The 26,497-nt window shown below is 39.2% G+C and overlaps 1 protein-coding gene across 1 annotated transcript in view; it reads left to right on the top strand.

The window, feature by feature from the left end:
• gabra3 (gamma-aminobutyric acid type A receptor subunit alpha3) overlaps window positions 1-26,497 on the top strand; it is a gene marked incomplete at its 3' end in the record, with an annotated part of 658,422 nt that overhangs the window by 515,072 nt on the left and 116,853 nt on the right. Inside the window, exon 8 of the mRNA XM_081391376.1 lies at window positions 404-556. Coding sequence (XP_081247502.1) covers window positions 404-556 — 153 coding nt within the window. The remainder of the gene's footprint in view (window positions 1-403; window positions 557-26,497) is intronic.

Genomic DNA, 26,497 nt, shown 5'->3' with positions numbered 1-26,497 from the left:
TCTTTCTTTGCAACCTTCTGTCCGGGGTGCATTTTATTGCTTTATTGCAGGGTGAGTTTTATCTCAGCTTTTGTCTTAGCAGAAACATCAGTTCTTACAGTAACATTCTTCCTGCTGTTAATGTTAGAACATCCAATCTGCCCCAACCATGCTGGTAAAACACTTCCTGGTAAAAGTCCTTCACCATCTTTGGCACTTTGACATAGAGGAAGCAGTTAACTTTCTTCTCCAACATAAGACCTCATCTCTCTATATCTCATTTACTTTACTCGTATGATCTTTGGTAAATAAATAATAATGATTTTTCGTAAATAAATAAGGAATATTTTAGTCTATGTATGTATAATCAATAATTCATCTCTATTATGGTCTCTCTCTTCTCTTTTTCTCATTTCTTATATAGGAGAATATGTAGTGATGACAACATATTTCCATTTGAAGAGGAAAATTGGCTACTTCGTGATCCAGACGTATCTCCCCTGCATAATGACCGTCATTCTCTCTCAGGTCTCCTTCTGGCTGAACCGGGAGTCTGTGCCAGCACGCACTGTCTTTGGTAAGCTTTTCTTTCCTATTGTTTCTTAATGCACAAATGTGTTCTGCAAGTTAACCGGCAAATAAAAATTGTATCTGTTTATGGTGGTTGTGTCATGTTGTGCTTTTTTTTTTCCAAACGTGCTGTTACGAATAGATTAAACCTCTACTCAAAGAGAAAGAAAATACCCGCAACAATTAACAGGAATCCTATCAATAAGATCCCTGGAATCCCCAGTCACTCCCAAGGCTTTAAAACCAAGAACTTTTTAAAGTGTAAAAATTTGATTTATTAAACACTGTGAAGCGACCTCAGCTCCCTATAGAAAGGGAATAAGGGGATGTTTGTTCATCGAATCAGAAAAATATGAAATGGGCAAAATTGAACTGGGGCCCTGGAGCTTCCATTTTTTAGGGAAGGTTATTGTGACACCCTTACTATTTGCCTCCTCTCAACCAAGAGTCATTTATGAGGCTTTTTGTACGGTGGGTAGCATTAGAACAAAACACATCACCTGTGAGTAACTTGGCTTCCTCTCAATTAGAGGGTCATTTTTACTAAGGCCGTCGCTCATCTGAGCTCCAGATAATTTAAATGGCAAGCGTTTGGCCCTCTAAAGAGAGGGCTGCCTTGATAATCATTCTGTTTGAGTGAGTTGGCTTTCTCTCCTTTAGAGAGTTATTCTGGGAAATAAGCCACTGCTCCATTGAGCTCCAGGCAAGATCACAATTTCAAGCATATGGCCCTCAGAGAGGCCTCCTTGTTAAACCACGCTAGGTTGAATGAAGTGGTTTCCTCTCGTTAAGAGAGTAAAGGACACTATGCTCAAGCCTCCGCTCCCCCGAGCTGCAGATAGATTATGATGGTCCTCTGTGGGCTGCCTTGATAATCACCCTGTGGTGAGTGTGTTGGCCTCCACTCATTTAGATCCATTGAGCTCCAGGTGTATGATGTCTTAAGTGTTGACATATCATAAGGCCACCCTGACTATAACCCTGTGGTGAATGTGTTGGCCTCCTCTCATTTAGAGAGTCAGTATGTTGAAGCAACCACTCCACTCAGCTCCAGGTAGATGATGTTTTCAAGTGGAGGCCTGTGGTATGGCCATCTTGATAATTTCCCTGTGGTGAGTGAAGTTGACTTCCCCCTCACTTAAGAGAGTCGTAATGCTGAAGCCACTGCTCCACTGAGCTCCAGGTGGTCAGTTCCCCTGTATTGAGTGAGTTGGCCTCCTCTCGCTTAGAGAGTCGTTATGTTGAGGCCACCACTCCATTGAGCTCCAGGAAGGTCATGAATGCATGTGTGTTCGGCCCTCAATGTTTGGGCTGCCCTGATATCCGGCCTAGGCTTAGTACTTTAGGAATACGTCTCTTAGACAGAGGCGGTTTTTACTCTAGCATCTCCGGCCCCTAGTCTGCAGTAGCTCAGAGTAGGTTACTCCTGAAGGAGAGCCTCTCTAGCCCAAGACTGGCAGCTAGTGATCCTGGTACACCTCTTCTCACTGTGAGAGTCGCCCGGCCAGGGCCCGCCCTCTGCATTGGGCTAATAATGCGAGTTGCAGGCCCCGTGGCCTCCTCAATCTGCCTTGGTTGAGCTGACTCATCTTGATAATAGAGTAAAAGCAATATGCTGAGCTGCAGTTCCCTAGTGGTGTTTGGAACAGATAAACAGACAGGTGTTACAGGATATTTCTTCAAAAGCCTCCCCTGTGGTTGTCACCTGGGTGTTGTTAGTCTTCCTCTTGCTTAGAGAGTGACAAGCACTATGCTGAAGCCTATGCTCTCTAGAGCTCTGGTTAGGACTCTCCTGTGAAAACTCTTTGATTTTGACCATGTAGTGTTTATACGCCCGTATAAATATAATTAATTATTATTCATAACGGATTATGATCAATAATTAATAATTTAATTATTTTCAGAATTTACTGTAGAAGAATCAATAGTATGATCATTTTATCATTTCATCCAATGAACAGAAAGCATAAGCAATTATTAACTCTAGGAAATATAATATCTTCCTGGCCAAGAAAGAATAATCCCCAGCTAACAGTAAATTAAGAAATAAATCAAGGGTAAAAGCATAGGTAACTTAGATCGCAATTCAAGACAATAAATTCGTAAGCACATAACACAAGTAATACTTCTCTTTTCAAATACAAACAATACTTTATTGATTATGTACTAACACATAAAACTAATATCTAACACAAACACACGCACACGCATACACACACATTCATACAAGTTGCCGAAAGAACGAAAGAAAGAGTTTGGAAAGAGTTTAAGAGTGAGATGATGAAATCTCAAGATTCTATGCACTTATTAGACATAACCTGAACGAACCATCAATAATTAATTTCACCCTTCGTTTCTTAGGTGGGTTACTTAATCTGCATCAAATACACCAGTTCAGTTTAAGAGTCTGGAGGCAGTACTTGCTTGTTTGCGTTCCTTTTTTCCTCTTGGGATTCCCTTTTTGGACGTAAAAGGGGTTTCCCGAGTTCGTTGGCTGGTCTTCTCGTGCCTGGGTCTGAGGCGGCCAATCACGTGGTGTGCTGGCGAGTGGATGGAAGTCTTTGTTTGAAGCTGGCTTTGCAGAAGAAAAGTGGACCGAAACTTTGCCGCAAAACTTAACTTAGAACCGAGACTCAAAACAGAAAAGAAAGGAAAACTCAGAAAAGAAAGAAAATTGAGACGAGAGTAGTAAGATGGCTTGAATAAAGCTGTTGAACCCGTTCTTCTGATCTTAATTTTGGTTCATTTTCTCTTTGCGTCTACATGGTTACTGGTCTGATTTAGATCTTCATCTCCCGCTGCATTTTTGTTCTGCGCACTCCATTTTTTTAACTAACGCTCTGCGCTGGTTTTTAAAGGTATTTTAAAACAAAAAGAGGTTTGTTCCTCCTACAAAGGGGAGTTCTGACTGCTGCTTTGTTTGCAAAGTCGTAAATCATATCTTCCCTGGGTGTGTCGGTTCTCTAGCTTTAAGAGGAAACCAGATGCAACAGTTTAGACATGATTTCTAATTATCAGAATACGAAACATTTTACACAGATTTAATTCCAGCCATCTTGCTAGTTGTGTTCGTAAGATAACATTGATATGAAACAGTACACACTTTCATTCACACATCTAATAGTTATAACCATTAAAGGACTTAAATGGGATATAATCTTATTAAACATGCATATAAGTGGTAGAAACAACACAGGATTATGCATTTGCATGATGTTTGATTATAAGTCCATCAAAAAAATTGTTCTGGAATTATTTTATTTATTGTTATGGGTAAAATCTCAGTTCTTGTGGTCTGAAGAGATTTTACTCTGTGTCATTCAGAGATCTTTAAGAAAGATGGGGTCTATTTTGTCGCAGGGGTCAGGTGACCTCTTGGTAGGGCCCTGAGCAGTACCATCTCTGAATCGATCCGTCTTGCAAAACTTACTTTAGTTAACCAATAAAAGGGTCTTTGGTTAGCAGACTCTCTGGAGCCTGTGGGTGATTTATGGCTCTGGGTTTGGTGATTTGAGTCTGGAATGTGAGGACTCTGTGTGGGACCTTGGTCTCTGTCATTCTCTTAACCAATCAGTATTCGGCAACAAATCTAGCATTGACCAGTTAGTGTTGTTAGTGCTGGGGGGCTCTTTTAAATAGCCAGACTGGTGGCGCCTGGACCCCATGACAAGATTGATGAGGATGCGAAGTCCTGACCAAATCTTCCCCCTTTCATTCGGCGAGATGCGGAGAGTTTGAATTAATCTTCTGGAGGAAGATTAGTCTGTGTTTGGTTCATACTCGCAGTCGTTACAACCATCAAGTCAAGTGTTTCTCTTCCATGGAATTTCATCCTGTTGAGACCTCCACTTCTACAGAGCTTAGTTCAGACAGCAACCTTTCTTGGAGATAGTCAAGTATTTGTTCAGGCCTCCACCCTTGAGTTTTATCTCGGGTCAAGCTGATATCCACTACCTTTGCAAAAAAAAAAAAAGATTTTTTGTTTTTTTTTAAGAATACTTTGCTCCCAGAGCTCTGAAGACCCTTGACTCCAATGATGCTAAGGTCGAGCCAACTAAGTACTCCCTCCTATCCAGGGGTGCGTTTCCCAAAAGTTCCGCCGTTACCAATAGAGTCCAATGGACATTGCAATGAACTTGCGATCATAGTTGGCCAACGATGCTTTCGGGAAACGCACCCCAGGATGGTGTTAAGTAGGCTCCCTTAGAGCTCAAACATTTGCCCCGAGCACATGCCTGTGTTATACTAGAGGAGTAGGGCCTACATAGGGGCCTCCTCAAACAGTCTGTGTGCATGAGATCTGTGGTCCTCTTGCTTAAAGGGTATAAGGCACTAAGCTGAGTACATTGCTTGTGTTGGCACTGTAAATGAGTATCCCAAGCCCTTCATACCTCTGGTGGTTATCTCTGCTAGAAATTGATTTGCTACCAAGTAGTTGACCCTCCGAAGGCCGCCTTGAAAGCAATCCTCCTGGTTGAGCTTGACTCTTAGCATTCTAGCTAATGAGTGTCCTGGCTCCCTAGTTTGGCGCAGATTGATATCATGTTGCTGGCCTCACAGGAGCCTCCTGGTTACTAGCCCTAGAGTTCTCTACTCAGTTGAGCTTAGGTAGTACTTCCCTCATTTGAGAGGTTCTTTCTGTAGAGGACTCCACTCCCTGAGTCTGGTCAGTAGGTCGAAGGACTCTTATGAGAATTCCCTGGTAGATCAGTGTTTATTCGGCTGTTAGGTACTCCCTCGTTCCTCTCTTTTAAAGAGTCTCTCTGCTGAAGCCACCGCTCTATTGAGCTCTAGGCAATCCTTCTGTGACTATACGAAGGTACTTCTTCATTGAAGTGTGATAGCTCAGGCATTGGCCATAGGGAGTACTGTCGATGACAGTCTAGTGTGTGAAAAGAAGGGGTGAGTCATTTTTTTGGCATGCACTCCCCTCAGCATGGAGGCGCGAGTATTTCATTCCCCATAAGCATCTCAGGATGCAGTGTGAGTTCCCTTTTGGGTTACGACTGTAACCATTGTTCCCTGAGAACATCCTGAGACGCTTATGGGTAACGAAATACTCGCGCAGCCATGCTAATTATAACAAAATAATGTCAGTTTCAACAGAAATGCCACAACCACTCACCCCTTCTTTTCACACACTAGTCCTCCTGCACAGTCCCCTTAGATGATAAGTGTATGACATGTTCTCTAGGCACCCCTTATATACTTCCTGGACGCACTAGTATTATGTAATAGGGTGTCACTGGCTATTACGATTGCCATGATTTGACAGTGATTTGAAAAGATTGTTTACTTGTATACTGAACTGATTCTGTTACAGACTCTATGGGTTCATAAGGTGCTAGGGATAACCCTTCTAGAACCAGGTCCCAGGCATGAACCCTGACATGAGCCGCAGGCCTCATCCTCAAGGCACCATGAAGGAAATGTACAACCAAGTTCTAGTTCTTTTATTTATAAAGCACATTTAAAAACAGTCTGAGGACTGACCAAAGTGCTGTACAAGTCAGATAAACACAACAGGAAATGAAGTAACTCATAAAAAATAAGACCATCAACATAATTTAAAAGCTAAAGAAAACAAATGGGGTTTCAAGAGAGATTTAAAAAGTGATAGGGAGGCAGCAGCCCTAAGTTGTGCTGGCAGGCTGTTCCACAAACTAGGTCCCACCACCGAAAAGGCTCTATCTCCTCTACGTTTCATCCTTGTACAAGGAACCATGAGTAAATTTTGGTTACCTGATCGTAAGACTCTGGAAGGGTTATAAGGATGCAGCAGTTCAGATAGGTAGCTTGGTGCAAGGTTGTGTAAACATCAATCCTAATATGAACCGGAAGCCAATGAAGAGCCTGTAAAATAGGAGTGGCGTGATCATATTTAATTTTGATGTTTAAAATGTTTAATTTTAGAAAGGAGACAGAGCTTGAAGAAGCTAGAGGCAACAACAGAGGATATATGTTTATCTAAAGTTAGCTGACTGTCAAGAAGGACACCAAGGTTCCGTACAGACCCTGAATTAAAAGGTAACAGACTTTCTAAAATAGAGTTATTAAATTTAAAATTGTCAGATGGGCCAAAGACTATAACCTCAGTCTTTGAGTCATTTAGGGTTAAAAAGTTACTAGCCAGCCAAAGCTTTACCTCGACAAGACATGCAAATTAAGATTGAATTGCAGAAGGGTCATTTCTTTTTAGAGGCAGATGGACCTGGGTGTCATCCGCATAAAAATGGAAGGATACACCATGCCTTTTCAGAATCGAACCTAAAGGAAGCATGTAGAGAGAGAAAAACAAATTTGACCAATATAGAGCCCTGGGGGAGTCCAGATACAAGAGAAGCAGCAGAGGAGATAAAATTGCCCGTCTTGATAGAAAAATATCTCTCAGTTAAATACGATTTAAACCAATTCAAGATTGAACCTTTTAACCCCACAGATTCTAATCTAGACTGGAGTAATGAGTGACAGACAGTATCAAAAGCAGCATTCAGATCCAAGAGCACTAAAATCACAGGGTCGCCTGCATTGGTAGCAGCTAAGATATCATTTAATGCTCTCAGTAGTGCAGACTCAGTGCTATGACAAGATTTAAAACCTGACTGAAAAGTTTCAGAAACATGGTTTGTATTTAGAAAAGACTGCATTTGACACAACACAACTTTTTCTAATACCTTAGAAATAAAAGGAACCACAGAGATAGGTCGGTAGTTATTTAAAACAGACATGTCTAGGGAAGGCTTCTTGAGCAAAGGAGTAACAGAGGCCAATTTCAGGGATACTGGAGCAGAAGAGCATAAAAACAGAAAGGTTTGAGAGAGACAATAATTTCTGTTAAAGATAATAAAGAAATAGGATTGAAGGCCTCCCAAGAGGCTGACGAATAGATAACAGTGGAAGGGTCATTATAAGTGGTTATCACCTGGGGCCTAAGATTAGAGATTTTATCAATAAAGTAGCTCAAGAAACTTTCACATTGTGCAATTGAAGGATTAAGACAGCATTAATAACTGAAAACAAGGCCTTAGGCTTACTTTGGTTACTTAAAATTAGTCCAGAAAAACTTTGACTTAAGCAGCTCAAATGAAGTATGAAGTCTGTCCTTTTTCCATTTTTTGCTTTTTGTCTTAGTGAGCGGATTGTAACGCTTGGACCGGATAGCTCGAGAGAAATCGAGGGAAGAAAGAGCTTGAAGGTGAAAAAGGCTGTATCACGCACGTTTAATGATAAGTGCACAGGGAATGCAATCCTCTCATACATGAGAGCTGCTCTTTCTTAGCGTCACAAAAATCAACAAATAAAAATATACAGAAAAAAAGGTAGAGCACGTCTAGCATCTACAATGATCTTAACTCATTCTTCTTTCACATCTAACAACGTCATCACGCATAGTACACGTCATGAGTGACGTAACCATCTCTCTTAAAGGGCACACTGCACTATAATGTGATAAACATGAATACACAGTAACGATCGTTACAGGATATCAGCAATTAGCCACCGGTCAGTTCTAGGTTTTGGTGTTGGTTGACATTCAGGTCAGAAAGCGACGAGTCCAGTGACAGCTGTGAGCTGTAGGGGATTTAGCGTCTGCAAATCGACACTTAACCCCCTGAGGTCGGCTCCCCTGAGGTCGGTTCCTTATCAGTGCAAAAAAAAAAAATATATATATATATATATATTTTTATCTTATATGCTTGTGTTATACATCAATCGATCCTGTTAAGTGTGTATTATTTTTGTGTATACTAACAATAAAAACAAAGTGTTGTGCTTTTTGCCAAATAAAGAAAAATAAACATGATGCGAGTTCTGCCTCCTCTCCGTCAGTGTAGTCCATTCTGAAACGCGTCCGAAAATGAACCATAACTCAGCGAATACTCAGTCAAACAGGCATACAGACACACAGGCATGAAGCTTGAATTATCTTCTTTTAAATGAAGTAATTTTTATAAAAAACAAATATTCACAGTTTATGTAATATGTATGCAAAGAGAGAGATGTCAGTCGTTCTCATTACAGCTCATTAAGTTTTAATGTGCTCCGCCCACGGAGAGCGCGCGCTATTCAAATGCAAATGTGAGGCGATCCATACAAACCTGTGAAACGCCCACATCAGCTGGATAACACACACCGCGAGTTCACTTTCAGACTTATGTACTTTACGATGCTGTGAGGAATAATACTCTTGATAATATCTTCTTGATATCTTGATAATAATCCTGGAAAATTTACCTCAGAAGTTCTGGAAGTATCATTTCGAGGAGCAAACGGATCCCGCTGAGGAATAGGTCAGTTCTATTTGCTTTTTTCTAATCTGAATGAATGAACGCACAGATGCGTGCTGTTGTGGAGCTACTACAGCTGGCAAAAATACTGTTTAAATATGAATCGCGTTTCTGTGTATGAATGAATGAACGAACGCACAGATGCGTGCTGTTGTGGAGCTACTACAGCTGGCAAAAATACTGTTTAAATATGAATCGCGTTTCTGTGTATGAATGAATGAACGAACGCACAGATGCGCGCTGTTGTGGAGCTACTACAGCTGGCAAAAATACTGTTTAAATATGAATCGCGTTTCTGTGTATGAATGAATGAACGAACGCACAGATGCGCGCTGTTGTGGAGCTACTACAGCTGGCAAAAATACTGTTTAAATATGAATCGCGTTTCTGTGTATGAATGAATGAACGAACGCACAGATGCGCGCTGTTGTGGAGCTACTACAGCTGGCAAAAAGACTGTTTAAATATGAATCGCGTTTCTATGTATGAATGAATGAACAGCTTTTATCAAACTCTATTGCTATACTGAGATGTGTAAAAATCGACTACAAAATCGGATAGATTATAAAGTTTTTACTGTAAAATACTACCACATCAAATAAGCTTATAATGTTGCCAATTTCTTCTCATATGAATTGAATTACATATGATAAAATGTATACTTTAGTTTTTACAAAGAAAGATTACACTGGAAATATTGTTACAATTTTAAATGTTGTTGTAATTGTATAACCTTTAAAAAAATATATATATATATATTAGTGGTGGGCCGTTATCGGCGTTAATGCGCTGCGTTAACGCGAGACTCTTATCGCGCGATAAAAAAAATATCGCCGTTAATCTATTCTCCAAGTTGCGTTGGGAGCTGGCTAATACTACACAAGCTATGATGACGCAATCTACCCGCGGCCGCGAGGAACACCCGGCTGCAACCGGCTGCAACGGATCATATTCGTCGTCATCTTAAGTAAACACTGTAACACAGCTGAAAGTGAAAACTGGTGAAAAAGATCGGTGCAATGAGCAGCAGCAAACTATATAGACAGAGTGTGTGGTGTAACAGTTCGGTAAGTTAAAACGTGACTTATCCGTTCTACCACCTCAAATTCAAAACGAAACATATCACTGAATACCAGCGCGCGCGTATTATTCCCAATATATCTTAGTGGTGTAGGACATAATCTCTGTATGCGCCCGATTTTAAGAATCGTTGTTGTGTTTCTTTTTAACTGAAAAGACATCAGTTAGACAATATTCTAATTTTAAATTTGGGGTTTCATAAGCTCCAAGCCATAATAAACATTAGACCTACTTAAGTCTCTGCAGCTAGTGTACTTAAATTTTATTTATCTGCAAAATGATGTTGTATACTTACAGTTTTGCACAATATATGTTCTCAAAACTACATACACCCTTTAAAAAAAAAATACATTTAGCAGTTGTTTGGGTCTGTGTAACCTGTTCTGAAATGGTTTTATTATAATAGTTATTGCAAGAGGCTGCAATGTATATCACAATATAGATTTTAGGCAACATCGCTAGTAGTTGATAATAACATAGGCCTACCTAATGTTGCCTACGGACGGTAACAGTACAGTAGTAACCTTTACAGTGAGTCGAACAGCTTTCTCAAGCAGTTTGCGATGCATTTTGGAAACAGGAGATGAGCCCCTGGTCTAATGCGCCACCTGGCTTGACAAACCCGTTCTCAAAGACTTACTTTTATAGTCATTATTTGGGTAGCACACATATTCTGAATGCCTTCGGCAGAATTCAAATGAGCCATTTTAATCTAGATTAATCTAGATTAATTTCAAAATTAATCTAGATTAATCTAGATTAAAAAAAATAATCTATGCCCACCTCTGAAATATATATATATATATATATATATATATATAGGATAGATGTAAACAAAATCTTAAAAGGTCATTATAAGCCTTCTCTTTAAATAATTTTATTATGCTTTATTAGTGACACATTTGGGAAGAGAATATATTCCAAATCTGAAAATACAGTATGAGAACAATTAACTGCACAATTACTAGAAATGTTTACCTTGGATATTGTACAATTTGCAAGCACAATTTGTGGAAAAAACAACAACAACTGTGAACCAGTTATATCTATATATATTGTCGTATATATACGACATCCATTGGTCAAAAGTCTTATTGACACATATTTAGTATGTGTTTTGTGGCCTTATTTCAGAAACTTTAGTTTTTTGTTTTTTCAAAAACCATGCATAAACATTATTCTCTCAAAAATACAAACATGTACATGCAAGTTGTTCACATATTATGGTAGCCCTGTTTGTGCTATATAGAGTGAATTTACACCTTTGCCATTAATATGTTTATAAGCAACTGAAAAAAGCACAAATGTCAGGGCATGTCAGAACATCTCAAGGACCCCAAAAACCCCCCAGACCCCAGAGGGTTAATAAATAAATCTGGCGTCTTTAAATCGACACTAGCTCTACTCTAGCTCTCTGCGTCTTCCGTCGTCAAATGACCAAGTCTCTTACTCTAACTTACTTGCTTCCCTAAACTGACCTGCTGCGCAGCAGTAATAACAGACAAACTTTAAGCAAATGTCCTTTAAATGCCTTTATTAACCCCCTGGGGTCGGCGGTATTGCTGGCGATACCAGCTCACTTTTTTTCTTATCAGTGTAAAAGAGACTCAAAATACTCTGTTGATTTTGATTTTCCATAGGAGTTTCATACATCAATCGATCCTGTTAAGTGTGTATTTTTTTTTTGTGTGTGTATACTCACAATAAAAACAAAGTGTTGTGCTTTTTGCCAAATAAAGAAAAATAAACACGAAGTGAGTTATGCCTTCTCTCTGTCAGTTAAGTCCATTCTGAAACGCGTCCGAAAATTAACCATGACTCAGCGAATACTCAGTCAAACAGGCACACAGTGTAATTTTTATTATGTTTTATTAGTGACAAATTTGGGGAGAGGATACATTTTCTAAAACTGAAAATACAGTATATCATAATATATATATATATATATATATATATATATATATATATATACATATATATATATATATATATATATATACATATATATATATATATATATATATATACATATATATATATATATATATATATATATATATATATATATATATATATATATATATATATTGCTCTTGCATTCTTCCTTGTGGCTCAGTGACACACCTGAATGAAAGGCTCATTATGTATGCGGGCCCCATTGTCTCCTCAGGTGTGAACTACTCAATATGCATGATGGTGTTGGATCGTTGACGCCCACTCGCATATTGCCTTTCCAAACAGAAAGTGTCTTGCAAAATTTAAATCAATGTATTGTTTTATGTGAATGATTAGGCAGGATGATTTTCAGATCATTTTGAAGAAAAAACTCTAGGCGACAAAATGCATCATTCAGAAGTCTTGTGGACACATATTTAGTATGTGTTTTGTGGCCTTATTTCAGAAACTTTAGTTTTTAGTTTTTTTCAAAAACCATGCATAAACATTATTCTCTCAAAAATACAAACATGTACATACATGTTGCTCACATATTATGGTAGCCCTGTTTGTGCTAAATAGACTGTAATTACACCTTTCCCATATAATTTTATAAACAACTGAAAAAAGCACAAATGTCATTGCATGTCAGAACATCTCAAGGACCCCAAAAACACCTTAGACCCCAGAGGGTTAATGGCCGGGAGAGTGTTCGAGCATTTCTCAGGGAATCTCTCCCAAGAAGCAAGGCTGGAGGATCTCAGACACACTATATATTATAATTTCCACACTATTTGATTGGTTCTTCATATGCAAACCCCTCTGTTACTAGGTAAAGCAAACTTTGTTTTAATGATGACTTTGTTTGTTAATCACAAGTTTCTAACAGACTATCTAGTTTCATTTCCCAAACTATGCTATTTATACACACACACACACACACACACTCAGTGTCACAAGTTTTCCATTGGTTTCGTACAGTACATCCTGTTCAAATGTTAGATGTTAAATAAGGTTAGATGTTAGAAACATGGTTAGTTTAATATACAGTTTAAAATGTCCATGACAGAGCTTAGTTCATTAAAAAGCAAATTAAAATCCAATTGGAACTGAGAAGAATAAGCCTGAGAAAGCCTATCAGCATTGACAGATAAAGAAAGTATATTTGGAAGTGACAATGAGAATAAAACTGGCTTATGGTCAGAGATCATTGTATCAGAAATTTCAAGATCAGAAATTAAAAATCCATATGTAAGCACTAGGTCCAGGGTGTGACCATGTATATGAGTAGACTCATTTATCCATTGCACTAAGTTAAAAGACTCAATGATATTTAGAAACTCCTTTGAAAGGGAGTTAGATGGACAGCAGACATGGATATTAAAATCCCCAACTAATAAAAAACTATCATAATTTGTAGTGATGTACCCCATTAGTTCAGTAAATTCAGTAATTAAATCTGTTACCATGTGTAGAGGGTGATACAACACAGCTAACAAAATGGGGCCATTCCACTAAAGTTTTAGTAACTGGACTTCAAAGCTAGTGAAAGCCATTCCAGAAACCATCTGACAGCGAGTGAATAAAGTCTGTTTTAAGACTGTCACCAAACCACCTCCTCTACTATTTTGCCGGGGAGAGTTAATGAACAGTCATTTGCAAAGCAGTCATTTGGGGCCAGTTCAGAAAAAGGACTTAAATCTTCTACCTGTATCCAGGATTCAGTAATAAACATAAAATCCAACTTGTGAGAGGAGAAAAAATCATTCAGCAGAAAAGTCTTATTTGCCAGGGAACAAGCATTTATTAGAGCCATTTTCGGTGGACTGATGACGCTGGAAGTGGCCGGGACTTTGCACAGGGAGCGAAGATTGGCAGGATTCACCCCAGCTTGCCATGTGTGAAAGCCAATGTGAGCAGAGCCGAACCAGGGGTCGAGAGATGAGCAGGCAGGGCGGATAGGGAGAAGCCATCGGGAGGGAAAATTCAGCGGGTGCCATACGATAGCAACATCACAATCCGGCTTCCAGGCCAGGAGAAACAGGCTAGATACATAACTCGCCAGCAGATGTACTTTCCATCGGAAGGAGATCCCAGCCGTTTACTGCGTTTCCTCCTGCGCTTTCTCTGTGTTGGTTCGAAAGGCCAATGACATACAGTCCCATACATCTGAAGGCGGCACCCCACGAAATTCTAAAATGACCAGTTCCGCATCAGCCTTGCTGGTAGAAAAAACAGAGGCACGAATATCCAGCAGCGTTTGACGATCGCAGGTCAAAAGTGTGCAGCATTTAGGAAGAAAGAAAGTAAGTGGGACAAACAAGCAGAGCAACAGACGGCAAGCCAACACCGGTGCCATCTTTCTTTCTTTCTTTCTTTCTTTCTTTCTTTCTTTCTTTCTTTCTTTCTTTCTTTCTTTCTTTCCTACCTTCCTTCAGAGGCAACCAAGTGGTGCCTCCCCAAAGGTCCATCACTTAATGCTGCGGGGTCAGCTACTATGGCCGCCACGTAGACCTTAAGTGTAAACAGGGAAAGACCAGTTTGGAAGGAACTCCAGCACTCAAGCCACTGGGCAGTTAACTGTTTCCAACTGATGTTCTTTGCACCATAAAGTGAACACATTACACTAGAACGCATATAGTTTCCTCGTGGAGGGAGCTCTAGAGTTTAGGATGGTCTAAACAACCTCAGTGTAGATACCAACACCTAAGAGCTGGTCCCCCTCAGGGGCCAGAAGCATAGCTTCAACTGTTCCGGTCGAGGGTGATAGATTGTGCCCTTAGTCTGCGAGAGAAAGTCCCTCCTGAATGGAATCTCCCAAGGCTGACCTGAGGAGCACTATGAGATCTGAAAACCACTCGGGTTGGTCAGAACAGGGCTACCAGTAGTAGATTGATCCTGTCTTTCTTGACCCTCTCTAGAAATGCATAAATGTGCCGCCTCAGCCACGCCTCTTCCAACCTCAGCAGGGCTGGATACATGAGGGAGAACCATAGAGGACAGTGGGTTGTGTCTCGAAACGCAAACTTCCACTTGGCTATACACCCTCCAGATTAACTTCACCATCTCTGGAAGGAGCCTGGGCCTCAGCCCCTGCCTCGACAGGACGTCTGCCCCCACATTCTGGTCCCCAGGGATATACATCGCCTTGAGCGACAGCAAATTTATCTGGGACCACAGGAGGATATGATGTGCCAGTCTGTACAGAGGGCGCAATCTATGATTTATATAGGAGACTACTGACATATTATCTGTTCATACTAGAGCACGATGGCCCCTGAGGTCTGGGAGAAAGTACCTCAGTGCTAGAAATACAGCCATTATCTTCAGACAATTCTTGTGCCATGAGAGATGATGATCTCTTTCCACAGACCCCTTGTGAAGAGGCCCTCCATGACCTCCATAATAAAACGTACTTTAGATCTATCGCAAAAAACCAGTCCTTGGACTTGATCTGACTCACGATGAGTGGGAAAGTTAACATCTTGAATCTTAACCCCCTGAGGTCGGCTATCGCGCCGGCACGATAGGCTCGTTTTTTTCCCTATCAGTGAAAAAAAAATTTAAAAAAAAAATATTACTTTTTATCTTATATGCTTGTGTTATACATCAATCGATCCTGTTAAGTGTGTATTATTTTTGTGTATACTCACAATAAAAACAAAGTGTTGTGCTTTTCGCCAAATAAAGAAAAATAAACATGATGCGAGTTCTGCCTCCTCTCTGTCATTCTGAAACGCGTCCGAAAATGATCTGTAACTCAGCGAATACTTCTCACACAGACACGTGAGATATGTCTTTATGAAGCTGGCATTCTCTTCTTTTAAGTGAAGTAATTAATATAAAAAACAAATGTTTTCAACTCATGTAATCCGTTTGAAAGCAAGGAGAGGTGCGTTTTTTTCCTTCTCCCCTCATTATCTCCTAATGAGCTGAGGCCGCCCCGCCCCCGGCGGCTATTCACATGTAAATAGTTTAGGTAATCTCTGCTTCGCACACGCGTGCGAATGCCTTGATCAATGCCTTGAAAACACGAAGTTTCATCAGATCAGATTCACTGATAATTCATCGTGTTTAGAGAGGATGGCTCGTTTCTCTGGCAAAGACGCCCTTCAGATGATTCTGGACAGCGAGGAAGAATTCACCTTTTCCTCAGAGGAAGATTGTAATTCAGACGAAGAACGGCAGCATTTTCAAGAGCGAATTGATCCCGCAGAGGATACAAGTTCAGAGTAAGTTGTTTACTGTTATATAATTCCTTTTCTGATAATATAGAACTTTATATATATTTAATTTCTGAATTTTCAGACTATATTTTCCCTAGTTTTGGCTAGCTTTTGACAACTTACAGGAACGATTGCCTTACAATATCCCTAACATCCGTGGAACTTATATGCTCAAGTGTAAACTTTTTTTTAAATGTGATATTGCTCTTTAAACATATTTGTATATTAAATATATTTCACTCAGTTTTGATTAGCTTATGACACTGATTCATGCTAAAATACTGCATTATGCATAATGTAGATTGTTTGCGAATATCTGCTTATAGGTTATAGCCTATGTGGTTTAGTGCAACTATATTTCAGCCTCCGGTAAAATATGTGATACTGTCTAAATACATTATATTTTTATATAAATGTTCTGGTTTTGGTTGGCCTATGACAGTATTTATCATGCTGCAGATGTTTTTGAATACAGACTGTGTAAACGTTTTAGTGATGTGTCGTTCGCGAACGATCCGTTTATTGCGTGCTTCACTAAATTATTGCGGTCTATATGGCCCATCAATGGTCCATAACCATCAATTGCTCATCAGTTTACTTTGAATAATGTATGCTAACAGTTTTATTTTAATTTTATTTTTTTAGGAATGTGTCTGCTTCAAGCTCTCCTTCTCCAGCACCTCGCAGAGGGGCACGCAGGTGTCGTTCAGTTCTCAGTGCGATCGAGAATCATACTGAGTAAGTACATATACGTAATATTTTACAGATGAAATGTAGCCTAATTGTGTTTACATCATAATAATATAAAAGTAGCCTATACCTATTCTTGTGTGAAATGACAAAAACCGTTGTCTTTTTTTATCCATGGCCATTAGTGATTGATAATGATAATACAAGTTCTTTTATTGTGTTATCAGCATGCTCATGTGTTTTTTTTTTTTTTTGTTTGTTTTTTAACAGATGTGACAATGAACATGTCCAAGCACCTGTCCCGAAGAGAGCCAAGTCTAACCAGCATGCAAGCAACAGGCAGTCCACTCTGGCATGGAAAACAGAGACTGATGTTGACATGGTTCCGCAGACTGTGCAATTCTGTCCTGCACGGGAAATTGGACCACAACTGAGCCCTGTTGACTCACATTCGCCTATGAGTCTATTCAAACAATTTTTTTCAGAAAGTGCTGTGTCAACTCTGTGCCACAACACAAATGCTCAAGCTGCCAAGGCAACTGCATTTAATTTAATTTAATTTATTTTGCTCACATTTGATTTGCTTAGAGCAAATTTAGAACATTTAGTTCCTCCACATAGAGGAATTACAATAAAACAGATTGAACAAAACCTTTGAATCTCCTCTTCTTTGTTCAGGCACCTGATGGCCCATTAGCCACTGGAAGAGTGTATGTCACACCCCTGGTCTGAATCTCATTAATATTGATGGGCCATTACCCCTCCCATGCATAAACCTCTTCTGACAAAAAAACTGTTTTAGAAAGTTCAAATCAATGTACTGTTTTATGAGAACGATAAGGCTGGATAATTTTCACATCATTTTGAAGCCAGAACTCAAAGCTACACAATTCATTGGTCAAAAGTCTTATTTACACATATTTAGTATGTGTTTTGTGGTCTTATTTCTGCAACTTTCATTTTTATTTTTTCCAATAACCACGCATAAACATTATTCTCTTAAAAATTCAAACATATACATGCATGTTGATCAGATATTTTGGTAGCCCTGTTTGTGCTATATAGAGTGAATTTACACCTTTGCCATTAATATGTTTATAAATAACTCGAAAAAGCACAAATGTCAGAGCATGTCAGAACACCTCCAGGGCCCGGAAAACAGCTCAGACTCCAGAGGGTTAATCTCCTCAGAGACCGATTCAAGTGCCGAACTAGGGGGCTCGCAAGACTGATTTCAGGTACTTTGCTGATTAGGGCTGCAACTAACGATTATTTCGAATAATCAGATAAAAAAGCCAAATTTTCTGATAAAAAAAATCTAGGGGTGCCAATAATTGTTCCCAACATGTTTTGGAGAAAAACGTTTATTTCATAATGATTTTTTACTTCAATGAAAGATTCGATTTTTTAGCAATTTTTTGATTGAAAGATCAAAAGGAAAAACAATGCAGATTTATTTTTACAGCCATCTTTGATCATATTTGCCAAGGGTGCCAATAATTCTGGCCGTGACTGTATATGCAAAATGCTATAAAGCAAAAGGGCAGTTTAAATCCCTAAATCAAAAATGAAGATATAATAAAGATAATAAAGAAAAAGAAAAACACAAACTCAGATAAAAGGAATGTTCTGCAGGAACACACACATTCTTCACTCTGGGCACAGTAACCTGTTACTGTCATTTCTTTATCCAGAAAATGTAGGAAATGTCTTACATTTATATTCAATTATATGCTGTTATCCTTGTACATTTACCACTCTCATAAAATACTTGAAATATATGTTGACTTTTAAACCTAAATTTAATGTCCAACAACAGATATTTCAGAAAAATTCATATTTTTGCACTGAATATTAATTGTCTCCCTCTCTAATGTGTCCCGTCTATTTCACCCAAATGCACATGTCAGCGCTCATTCAGTAAAGTTTTTAAATTTAAAGTTTTGCGCTGAGGAAACATCACACATTAAACATCACATGCATCTCAGCATCTGTCAAAGCACCTGACACACTGTGACACTGTCTTCTGTGACATTGCTACGTTAAGGACATTTAAGTATATGCTATGAATAGATACTAAATGGTTGTGCCATATAAAAAGCCAATCTGAGCAATGCATTTTCCATTTGGATTTGTCACTCTGGACTCAACAAGGACATTTATCTTTCATTTTGGACTATACACTGGATATCTCTTCTCTCATAAAATACACATGTTATTCTTGTTGATTTATTGCATTTGTTTGATTTATCTGCTTTGAATCCATCCTTTCTATCTGATTCTTTGTTTGCACTGTATTTATTTAACATTGTTTGTCTAATTCCAGAGGTGGATAGTGACAAAGTACATTTACTTGAGTACTGTACTTAACCCTCAGGGGTCTGGGGTGTTTTTGGGGTCCTTGAGATGTTCTGACATGCCCTGACATTTGTGCTTTTTTCAGTTGCTTATAAACATATTAATGGCAAAGGTATAATTACACTCTATTTAGCACAAACAGGGCTACCATAATATGTGAGCAACATGTATGTACATATTTGTATTTTTGAGAGAATAATGTTTATGCATGGTTATTGAAAAAACTAAAAATGAAAGTTTCTGAAATAAGGCCACAAAACATATACTAAATATGTGTCCACGAGTCTTCTGAATAATGCATTTTGTCGCCTAGAGTTTTTTCTACAAAATGATCTGAAAATCATCCTTATCATTGGCCTTATCATTCACATAAAACAATACATTGATTTAAATTTTGTAAGACACTTTTTGTTTGGAAAGGCAATATGCGAGTGGGTGTCAACGATCCAACACCATCATGCATATAGAGTAGGTCACTGAGCCACAGGAAAGAATGCAAGGACTATATACAGTATATATACAATGTACAATATTGGTTCACAGTTGTTGTTGTTTTTCCACAAATTGTGCTTGCAAATTGTATAATATCCAAGGTAAACATTTCTAGTAATTGTGCAGTTAATTGTTCCCATGCTGTATTTTCAGAAAGTTTTTGAATATATTCTCTACCCAAATGTGTCACTAATAAAACACAATAAAAATAATTTAAAGAGAAGGTTTATATTGACCTTTTAAGATTTTGTTTACATCTATCCTTGTGTATATATATATATATATATTCAATATATATATATATATATATATATATATATATATATATATATATATATATATATATATATATATGTATATGTATATATATATATATATATATATATATATATATATATGTATATATAAATATATGTATATATATGTATATATATATATATATATTTCATTAAAAAGGTTATACAATTACAACTACAACAAAAAATTTAACAATATTTCCAGTGTAATCTTTCTTTGTAAAAACTAATGTATACATTTTATTATACGTATTTCAAAGTTAAGGATTCATTAGTTTGAATATTGCCTACATTGGAACACTATAATAACATCTTAGTTGATTACTTTATTTTTGACAAAACATAATATAGGCTACATATATATTTAACATGAGCAGAATTTGGCAACGGTATAAGCTTATTTGATGTGTGGCAGTAGGCTATTTTACAGTAAAAACTTTATAATCTATCCGATTTTTGTAGTCGATTTTTACTCATCTCAGTATAGCAATAGAGCTTGGTAAAAGCTGTTCATTCATTCACACACAAAAACGCGATTTATATTTAAACAGTCTTTTTGCATGTACAGACACTTGCGATTAGAACAAAGCAAATATGGAACTGACCTATTCCTGGATCCGCTGATCCTCGAAATGAAACTTCCAGCACTTCTGAGGTAAATTTTCCAGGATTATTATTAAGATAGTATTATTCCTCACAGCATCGTAAAGTACATGACTGATTACTCGCGGTGTGTGTTATCCAGCTGATGTGGGCGTTCACAGGTTTGCCTTCAGATTATTTGCGTTTGAATAGCTCGCGCTCTTCGTGGGCGGAGTCACATTAAAACATAACGAGCTGAGATGAGAACGACTGACATCTCTCTCTTTTCATACATATTACATAAACTGAGAATATTTGTTTTTTTATAAAAATTACTTCATTTAAAAGAATAGAATTCAAGCTTCATGCCTGTGTGTTTGTATGCCTGTTTGACTGAGTATTCGCTGAGTTACAGTTCATTTTCGGACGCGTTTCAGAATGGACTTCACTGACAGAGAGAAAGCAGAACTCGCATCATGTTTATTTTTCTTTATTTGGCAAAAAGCACAACACTTTGTTTTTATTGTGAGTATACACAAAAATAATACACACTTAACAGGATCGATTGATGTATGAAACGTGTATGGAAGATCAAAGTCAACAGAGTATTTAGAGTCTCTTTTGCACTGATAAGGAAAAACGCAAGCTGGTATCGCCGGCGATACCACCAACCCCACCGACCCCAGGGGGTTAAGTATTGTAGCGTTTATACGCCCACGTATAAATATAATTAATTATTATTCATAACGAATTATGATCAATAATTAATAATTTAATTATTTTCAAAATTTACTGTAACAGAATCAATAATATGATCATTTATCAGTTCATCCAATGAACAGAAGGCATAAACAATTATTAACTCTAGGAAATATAATATCTTCCTGGCCAAGAAAGAATAACCCCCTAACAGTAAATTAAGAAATAGGGTAAAAGCATAGGTAACTTTTGATCGAAGTTCAAGACAATAAATCTGATAAGCACATACACAAGCAATATCTTTTCAAATACAAACCATACTTTATTGATTATATACTAACTCATAACTAACACAAACAAGACTCTATTGATTATCCTAACAACTAACACAAACACACGCGCACGCATACACACACATTCATACAGGTTGCAGAAAGGAAGAGAGTAATAAAGAAAGAAATACAAACAGAAGAATGAGTTTGGGAAGAATGGGTTTAAGGGTAAGAGGAAGGAAATTCCGAATTTCTATATGCACTTGTAAGACATGACCTGAACGAACCATCAATCATTAATTTAACCCTTCTATCGTTTCTTAGACAGGTTATTACATTTATCAAAACACCAGTTAAGATTTTAGTCTGGAGGTAGTCTACTTGCGTCTTTGCTTTTGCGTTCCTTTTGGGAATTCCTTTGGTCAGCGTCAGGGTTCGTTCGTTGGTTATAGTCTCCTCGTGCCTGGATAGATGGGGCGAGGACCAGTCACGTGTGGCTGGCGGTCGCGGATGGTTGATGCGTCTTTGAAGTTGAAAGCGTGCGTTGCAGCCGTGAATCGTGGAACGAAACTTTGCAGCAAAACTTAACTTAAAACCGAGACTTTCAATCGGAAAAGAAGAATAACACAAAAGAAAGAAAGAAAATAAGATACGGAAAGGAGCTAGATGACTGGAAATTGAATCTAACCCATATCTGATATTAATTTGGGTTGATCTGCTCGTCTGTTAACGTTACATGGTTACTAAAACCATCGTCTGCCGTCTCCGTCTTTGTTCTGCACTCGTTGAGAGCTCTTCTGTATCAGAACATTTTGAACGAACTAACTTTTGGACTCCCGAGAGCGAACTTGGAGAGAGAGCTTCGAGAGCAGCGAGAGAGAGAACTTAGAGAGTTTTGGGTCTAAGGTTTTTAACTAAAATTTGTCCTCCCCTTCTGAAGAGAGCGGACCAATTAGACACTGTTCTTTGTTTTCAAAGTCATAAATCATGTATTCCCTGAGGGGTTTTTCTAATGAAACTAAAAGACCAGATGCAGTTTAGGCATGATTTCGAATTATCAGAATATGAACATTTTTAAACAGATTTAATTCCCGTCATCTTGCTATTTGTGTTCGTAAGATAGCATTGATATGAAACAGTACACACTTCACACATTCACACGTCTAATAATTATAATTATAACAATTACATGAATTAAATGGGATCAAAACATATTATTTTATTAAAATATGCATATAAGTGGTGGAAACAACCCAGGATTAGGTAGTTGCATGATTGTTTGATCATGAGTCCATTGAAAATTGTTCTTGAATGATTTTATGGATCTTGATAGGTAAAGTCTTTTTGGTGTGCAAAGTTTAGACATTCCAATCTGAGGTCATGGATAGTTCTTGCTGAAGAGAGGTTTTGTTCATCTCTCATGGGACCAAGATGGGGTCCGTTGGCCGCAGGGGTCAGCAGTACCATTTTCTGAACTGATCCGTCTTGCAAAACTATCAAACGTTGACCAGTTTTTCCTTAAGTTAACCAATAAAAATGTCTTTGGTAAGCAGACTTTCTGGAGACTGGATGATTTATGGCTCTGGTTCGTGAGGACTCTTGTGTGAGACCTTGGTCTTTGTCTTTCTCTTAACCAATCAGTAATTTCGGCAACAAAGATAGTATTGACCAGTTATTTCGTTAGTGCTGGGGGTCAGTTTTAAACAGCCCGACTGGTTGGCGCCTGGCCCCGATGACAAGATGGATGAGGATCATGAGACGTTCTGAACAAGTCTTTCCCCCCCCCCCATTCATCGAGAAGCAGAGAATTTGAATTAATATTCAAAAAGAAGATGAGTCGGTGGTTGGTTCCTTCTCATTGTTGTTACATATCCCCCCTTCGGTCACTGATGGGTTGAGTAGAAGGCATCGGTGAACGCTGGAGAAATGAGTAGAGGAAGCAAACACAAACAGCAAACAACAAGACAACACCTCCATGACTGGTCACTTTACTGGTGCAGGGCATTAGATTACCTAGGCATAAACAGGTTCACTCTCTCAATATAGTTAATCACGTTGAATAAAGTTTAGTTCAATTTTAGGACGTTATCCTAATTTATTTTGGGATGGTGATTAATCAATTTTGTGACTAAATTTGATTTGTTTGTTTTCTTCTCTTCTAAATTGTTCTAGGCTTGGACCAATTTACCTTTCAATTTGTGATACGAATGATGCAGGGAGTTCTTTGGCTCACATTCGTTTTAAGGTGACTTACAAATATTAGGCGTGGTGTGTCAATCCTATTACTGTGACCTTGACCCTTATGGGTTGGACAGGCCTTTTACCTAATAAAAGAAGGAAAGGAAGGAAGGAAGAGGTAAAACAAAACAAAGCAGTTGAGTGTTCCTCCGGATATGACTTGTAACTACTGTTGCACAGCTAAGGTGTCAGGGATCATGATGTAATGAGAGGTGTTCTCAGGTGTACTTGTTGGATGGGTAGTTACCATGTTTCCTATGGTAAGTGTAGCTAAGTTGTTAAGCTAGTTTCTGAAGTTAGTTTCTATCTGTGGGGGAAAACATGTTTGTTGCATGTTTTGCATGGCAGAGGTGGTTAACTTCTGTATGTTAGTGAGTATGTTAGGGGTGTTGTGTAGTACATGTATGTATGTATGTATGTATGGTCAGATCTGTTCAGTCTGTTTCGCTCCCCCCTTTGCTTGATGGCTGAGCTTGGATGAGCTTGCTGCCTCTTTGCCTTAGAAAAGGGATCTTCTGTGATCTGCTGGGGTCAAACCAGTAAGGCAGGAAGTTCTCTGGCAGACATTGGGAGGCAGTTTGGCATGGCTGCGTGAAGCTGTGGTGCAAAACTTTGTCTCCGTTGTTGCATTCCTCCGATGATGCCTCCTGGTTGTGACAGACTTTCTGACCTTCTGTGCTTACTGTTGTTGCTGTAGCACACACATGGTTCTTGGGTTTGGAGCTCGTTTGGTGGTTTCTTTATGAGTGATGGGGTAGCCAGGATGGTGTTTTCTGGTACCTCAGTGGTTGACTGTGAGAGACCACTTTGTTCTGTGTTGCTGTAGAACAAGTGGTTGTCATCTTCGTTATGAAGGTGTATCAGATGAATCGGTGGTCTCCCGTTCCATCCTGTTTTCTAGGAACACTTCCAGTCGCCTCATTAGTTGCTCCATGTCTTCTGAGGTTAAACTGTCTTGTTCTTGGGCATACTCAGTGCTGTGCTTAACTGAGTGGTGCCGAGGTGGGTTTCCTGAGAAGCGTGGCTGGTCCCATGACTTTTCCATGCGGTTGGTGTGGTATCTGTCATCGGCATGGGAATCACGTTCTCTGTGCTTCTTACGAAGAACTGTGGAGTTGTCATGCCACTGGTTGTCTTCCAGTGCAAGGCTTGTGTCTTGGCTGAAGGAGTTTGAAACTGTGGATGTTTTCAAACCTTTCTTTGAGGACATCTTTTGTTTGATGTGGGCCTTGTGTGTCAGGTCACGTAGCTGCTGAATTGTCATTGTGTCTGCGCAGGCCTCGAGACCGAGATGATGACTTAATCCAGGGTGCAGGTTTCTCAGGAAGAGGTTTTTGAAATTCACATCCTCTTCATGTTCAGGTGAGTTATGTGCACCAAAGAAGGCTTGTCGAAAACGGTGGTAGTAGGCTTGAGGAGTCTCGTGTCGACCTTGTTTGGTTTCCAAGGCGATTAACACACCGTGTTCCAACTCTGGGCCTGTGAATTCTTTTATCAGTGTCTCACATAGTAGCTGGTAATTTGACTTGACATGAGCAGGTTGTCGGTCTAGGAAGCTTCGTACCTCTGAACTGGATGTCGATCTGAGGAGGTAGAACCTGTCTCTGTCAGTCACATGTGGTCTCACCTCTAGGTGGAAGTTGATATCTCGGATGTGGGACTGGATGTCCGGGCATTCCGTGGAGTTCGGGTTGAACTGAGTGATATTCTTAACCAGCTGGTTGAGATCTTTAAAGGTCATCCCCTGTGCAGCTTTGGAGTCTGCCTGGATGAGTTCTCGTTGCTTGTTGGCAGTGAACGGTTCTGTGGTGAAGGCTGGTGATGTTTTGGGTTGTGGCCATTCACTTCTTTCTCTGTATGCCAGTTCTTGGATGGAGGACTCTGTTCTGCTCAGCAGTGGTGATGCTGAGGGAGGTCTCTCCCTTCTTGGCTCTGGTTTCTGTTGGAAAATGTGCTGGAGTTCATCTCTGACCGCGTAGAGCTCGTCGTTGGCGTCATCTCGCTGTTGGGTCAGATGGTCAATTTCAGCACTGCACCTTTCCAGGTGGTCTTTCAGAGCATTAATTTCAGAGTTCTTGTCTTTAATGTCAGCTTTGGCTTTCTCTAGCTGATGTTCAGCAGCCTGGAGTTGGTTTACCAGGTGCATCTGGACAGTCTTTAATTCTTGTTTGTCACGTTCAGTGACTGCAAGGGCTTCTTGGAGCTTGTCAATTTGTTTCTTTGTTTCTTGCTCCACTTCGTCAGGCACTTGAGCTTTCGCTTTGAGCTGGTCTGTGCAGCGTTGAGTGTGCATCAGCTCTCTCAGGAACTCAGCAGTCTGACGCTTGAAGTCGTCCTGGACTTTCACTTCCAGCTTGTCCATGCGGCTTTGAGCACGTGTCAGCTCCTCCTGAAGGTGGGTGATGTGCTTGTCGCTTAGTGTCAGCTGGGCTGTGAAGGCATTGCTTAGGGAACAGATGATCTTGGTTAGTTCCACGTGGTTGTGGTTCTGATTCTGGCTTGAATCATGTGTCAGGAGTCTTCTCAGAATTATGATTATTATTAAAAATAATAACAGTTCAATTGTCTTTGGTGTGAGGCAGTCTGTGATGCCTCTGAGCCAGGCGTCCACGTCAGTGGGGTTCGTCGTCCACGGCATGTTGGCACGCTGGGGTGAAAAGACTGACACAGATCTGTGTGGGGTATAAGCCTATGTGGTTGAACAGCTAAATGTTGTCTAAGTGACCGTACAACAATAGTGAAGTGTTGTAATGTCTAAGTGTTGGTCTCAGTGTAGGCAGGTAGGTTAGTGA

Source organism: Scardinius erythrophthalmus (assembly GCF_964197995.2).
Source record: "Scardinius erythrophthalmus genome assembly, chromosome: 17".
Taxonomy (NCBI): domain Eukaryota; kingdom Metazoa; phylum Chordata; class Actinopteri; order Cypriniformes; family Leuciscidae; genus Scardinius; species Scardinius erythrophthalmus.
The sequence above is the reverse complement of the archived record's forward strand: the minus strand, read 5'-3'. Positions and strand labels throughout refer to the sequence as shown.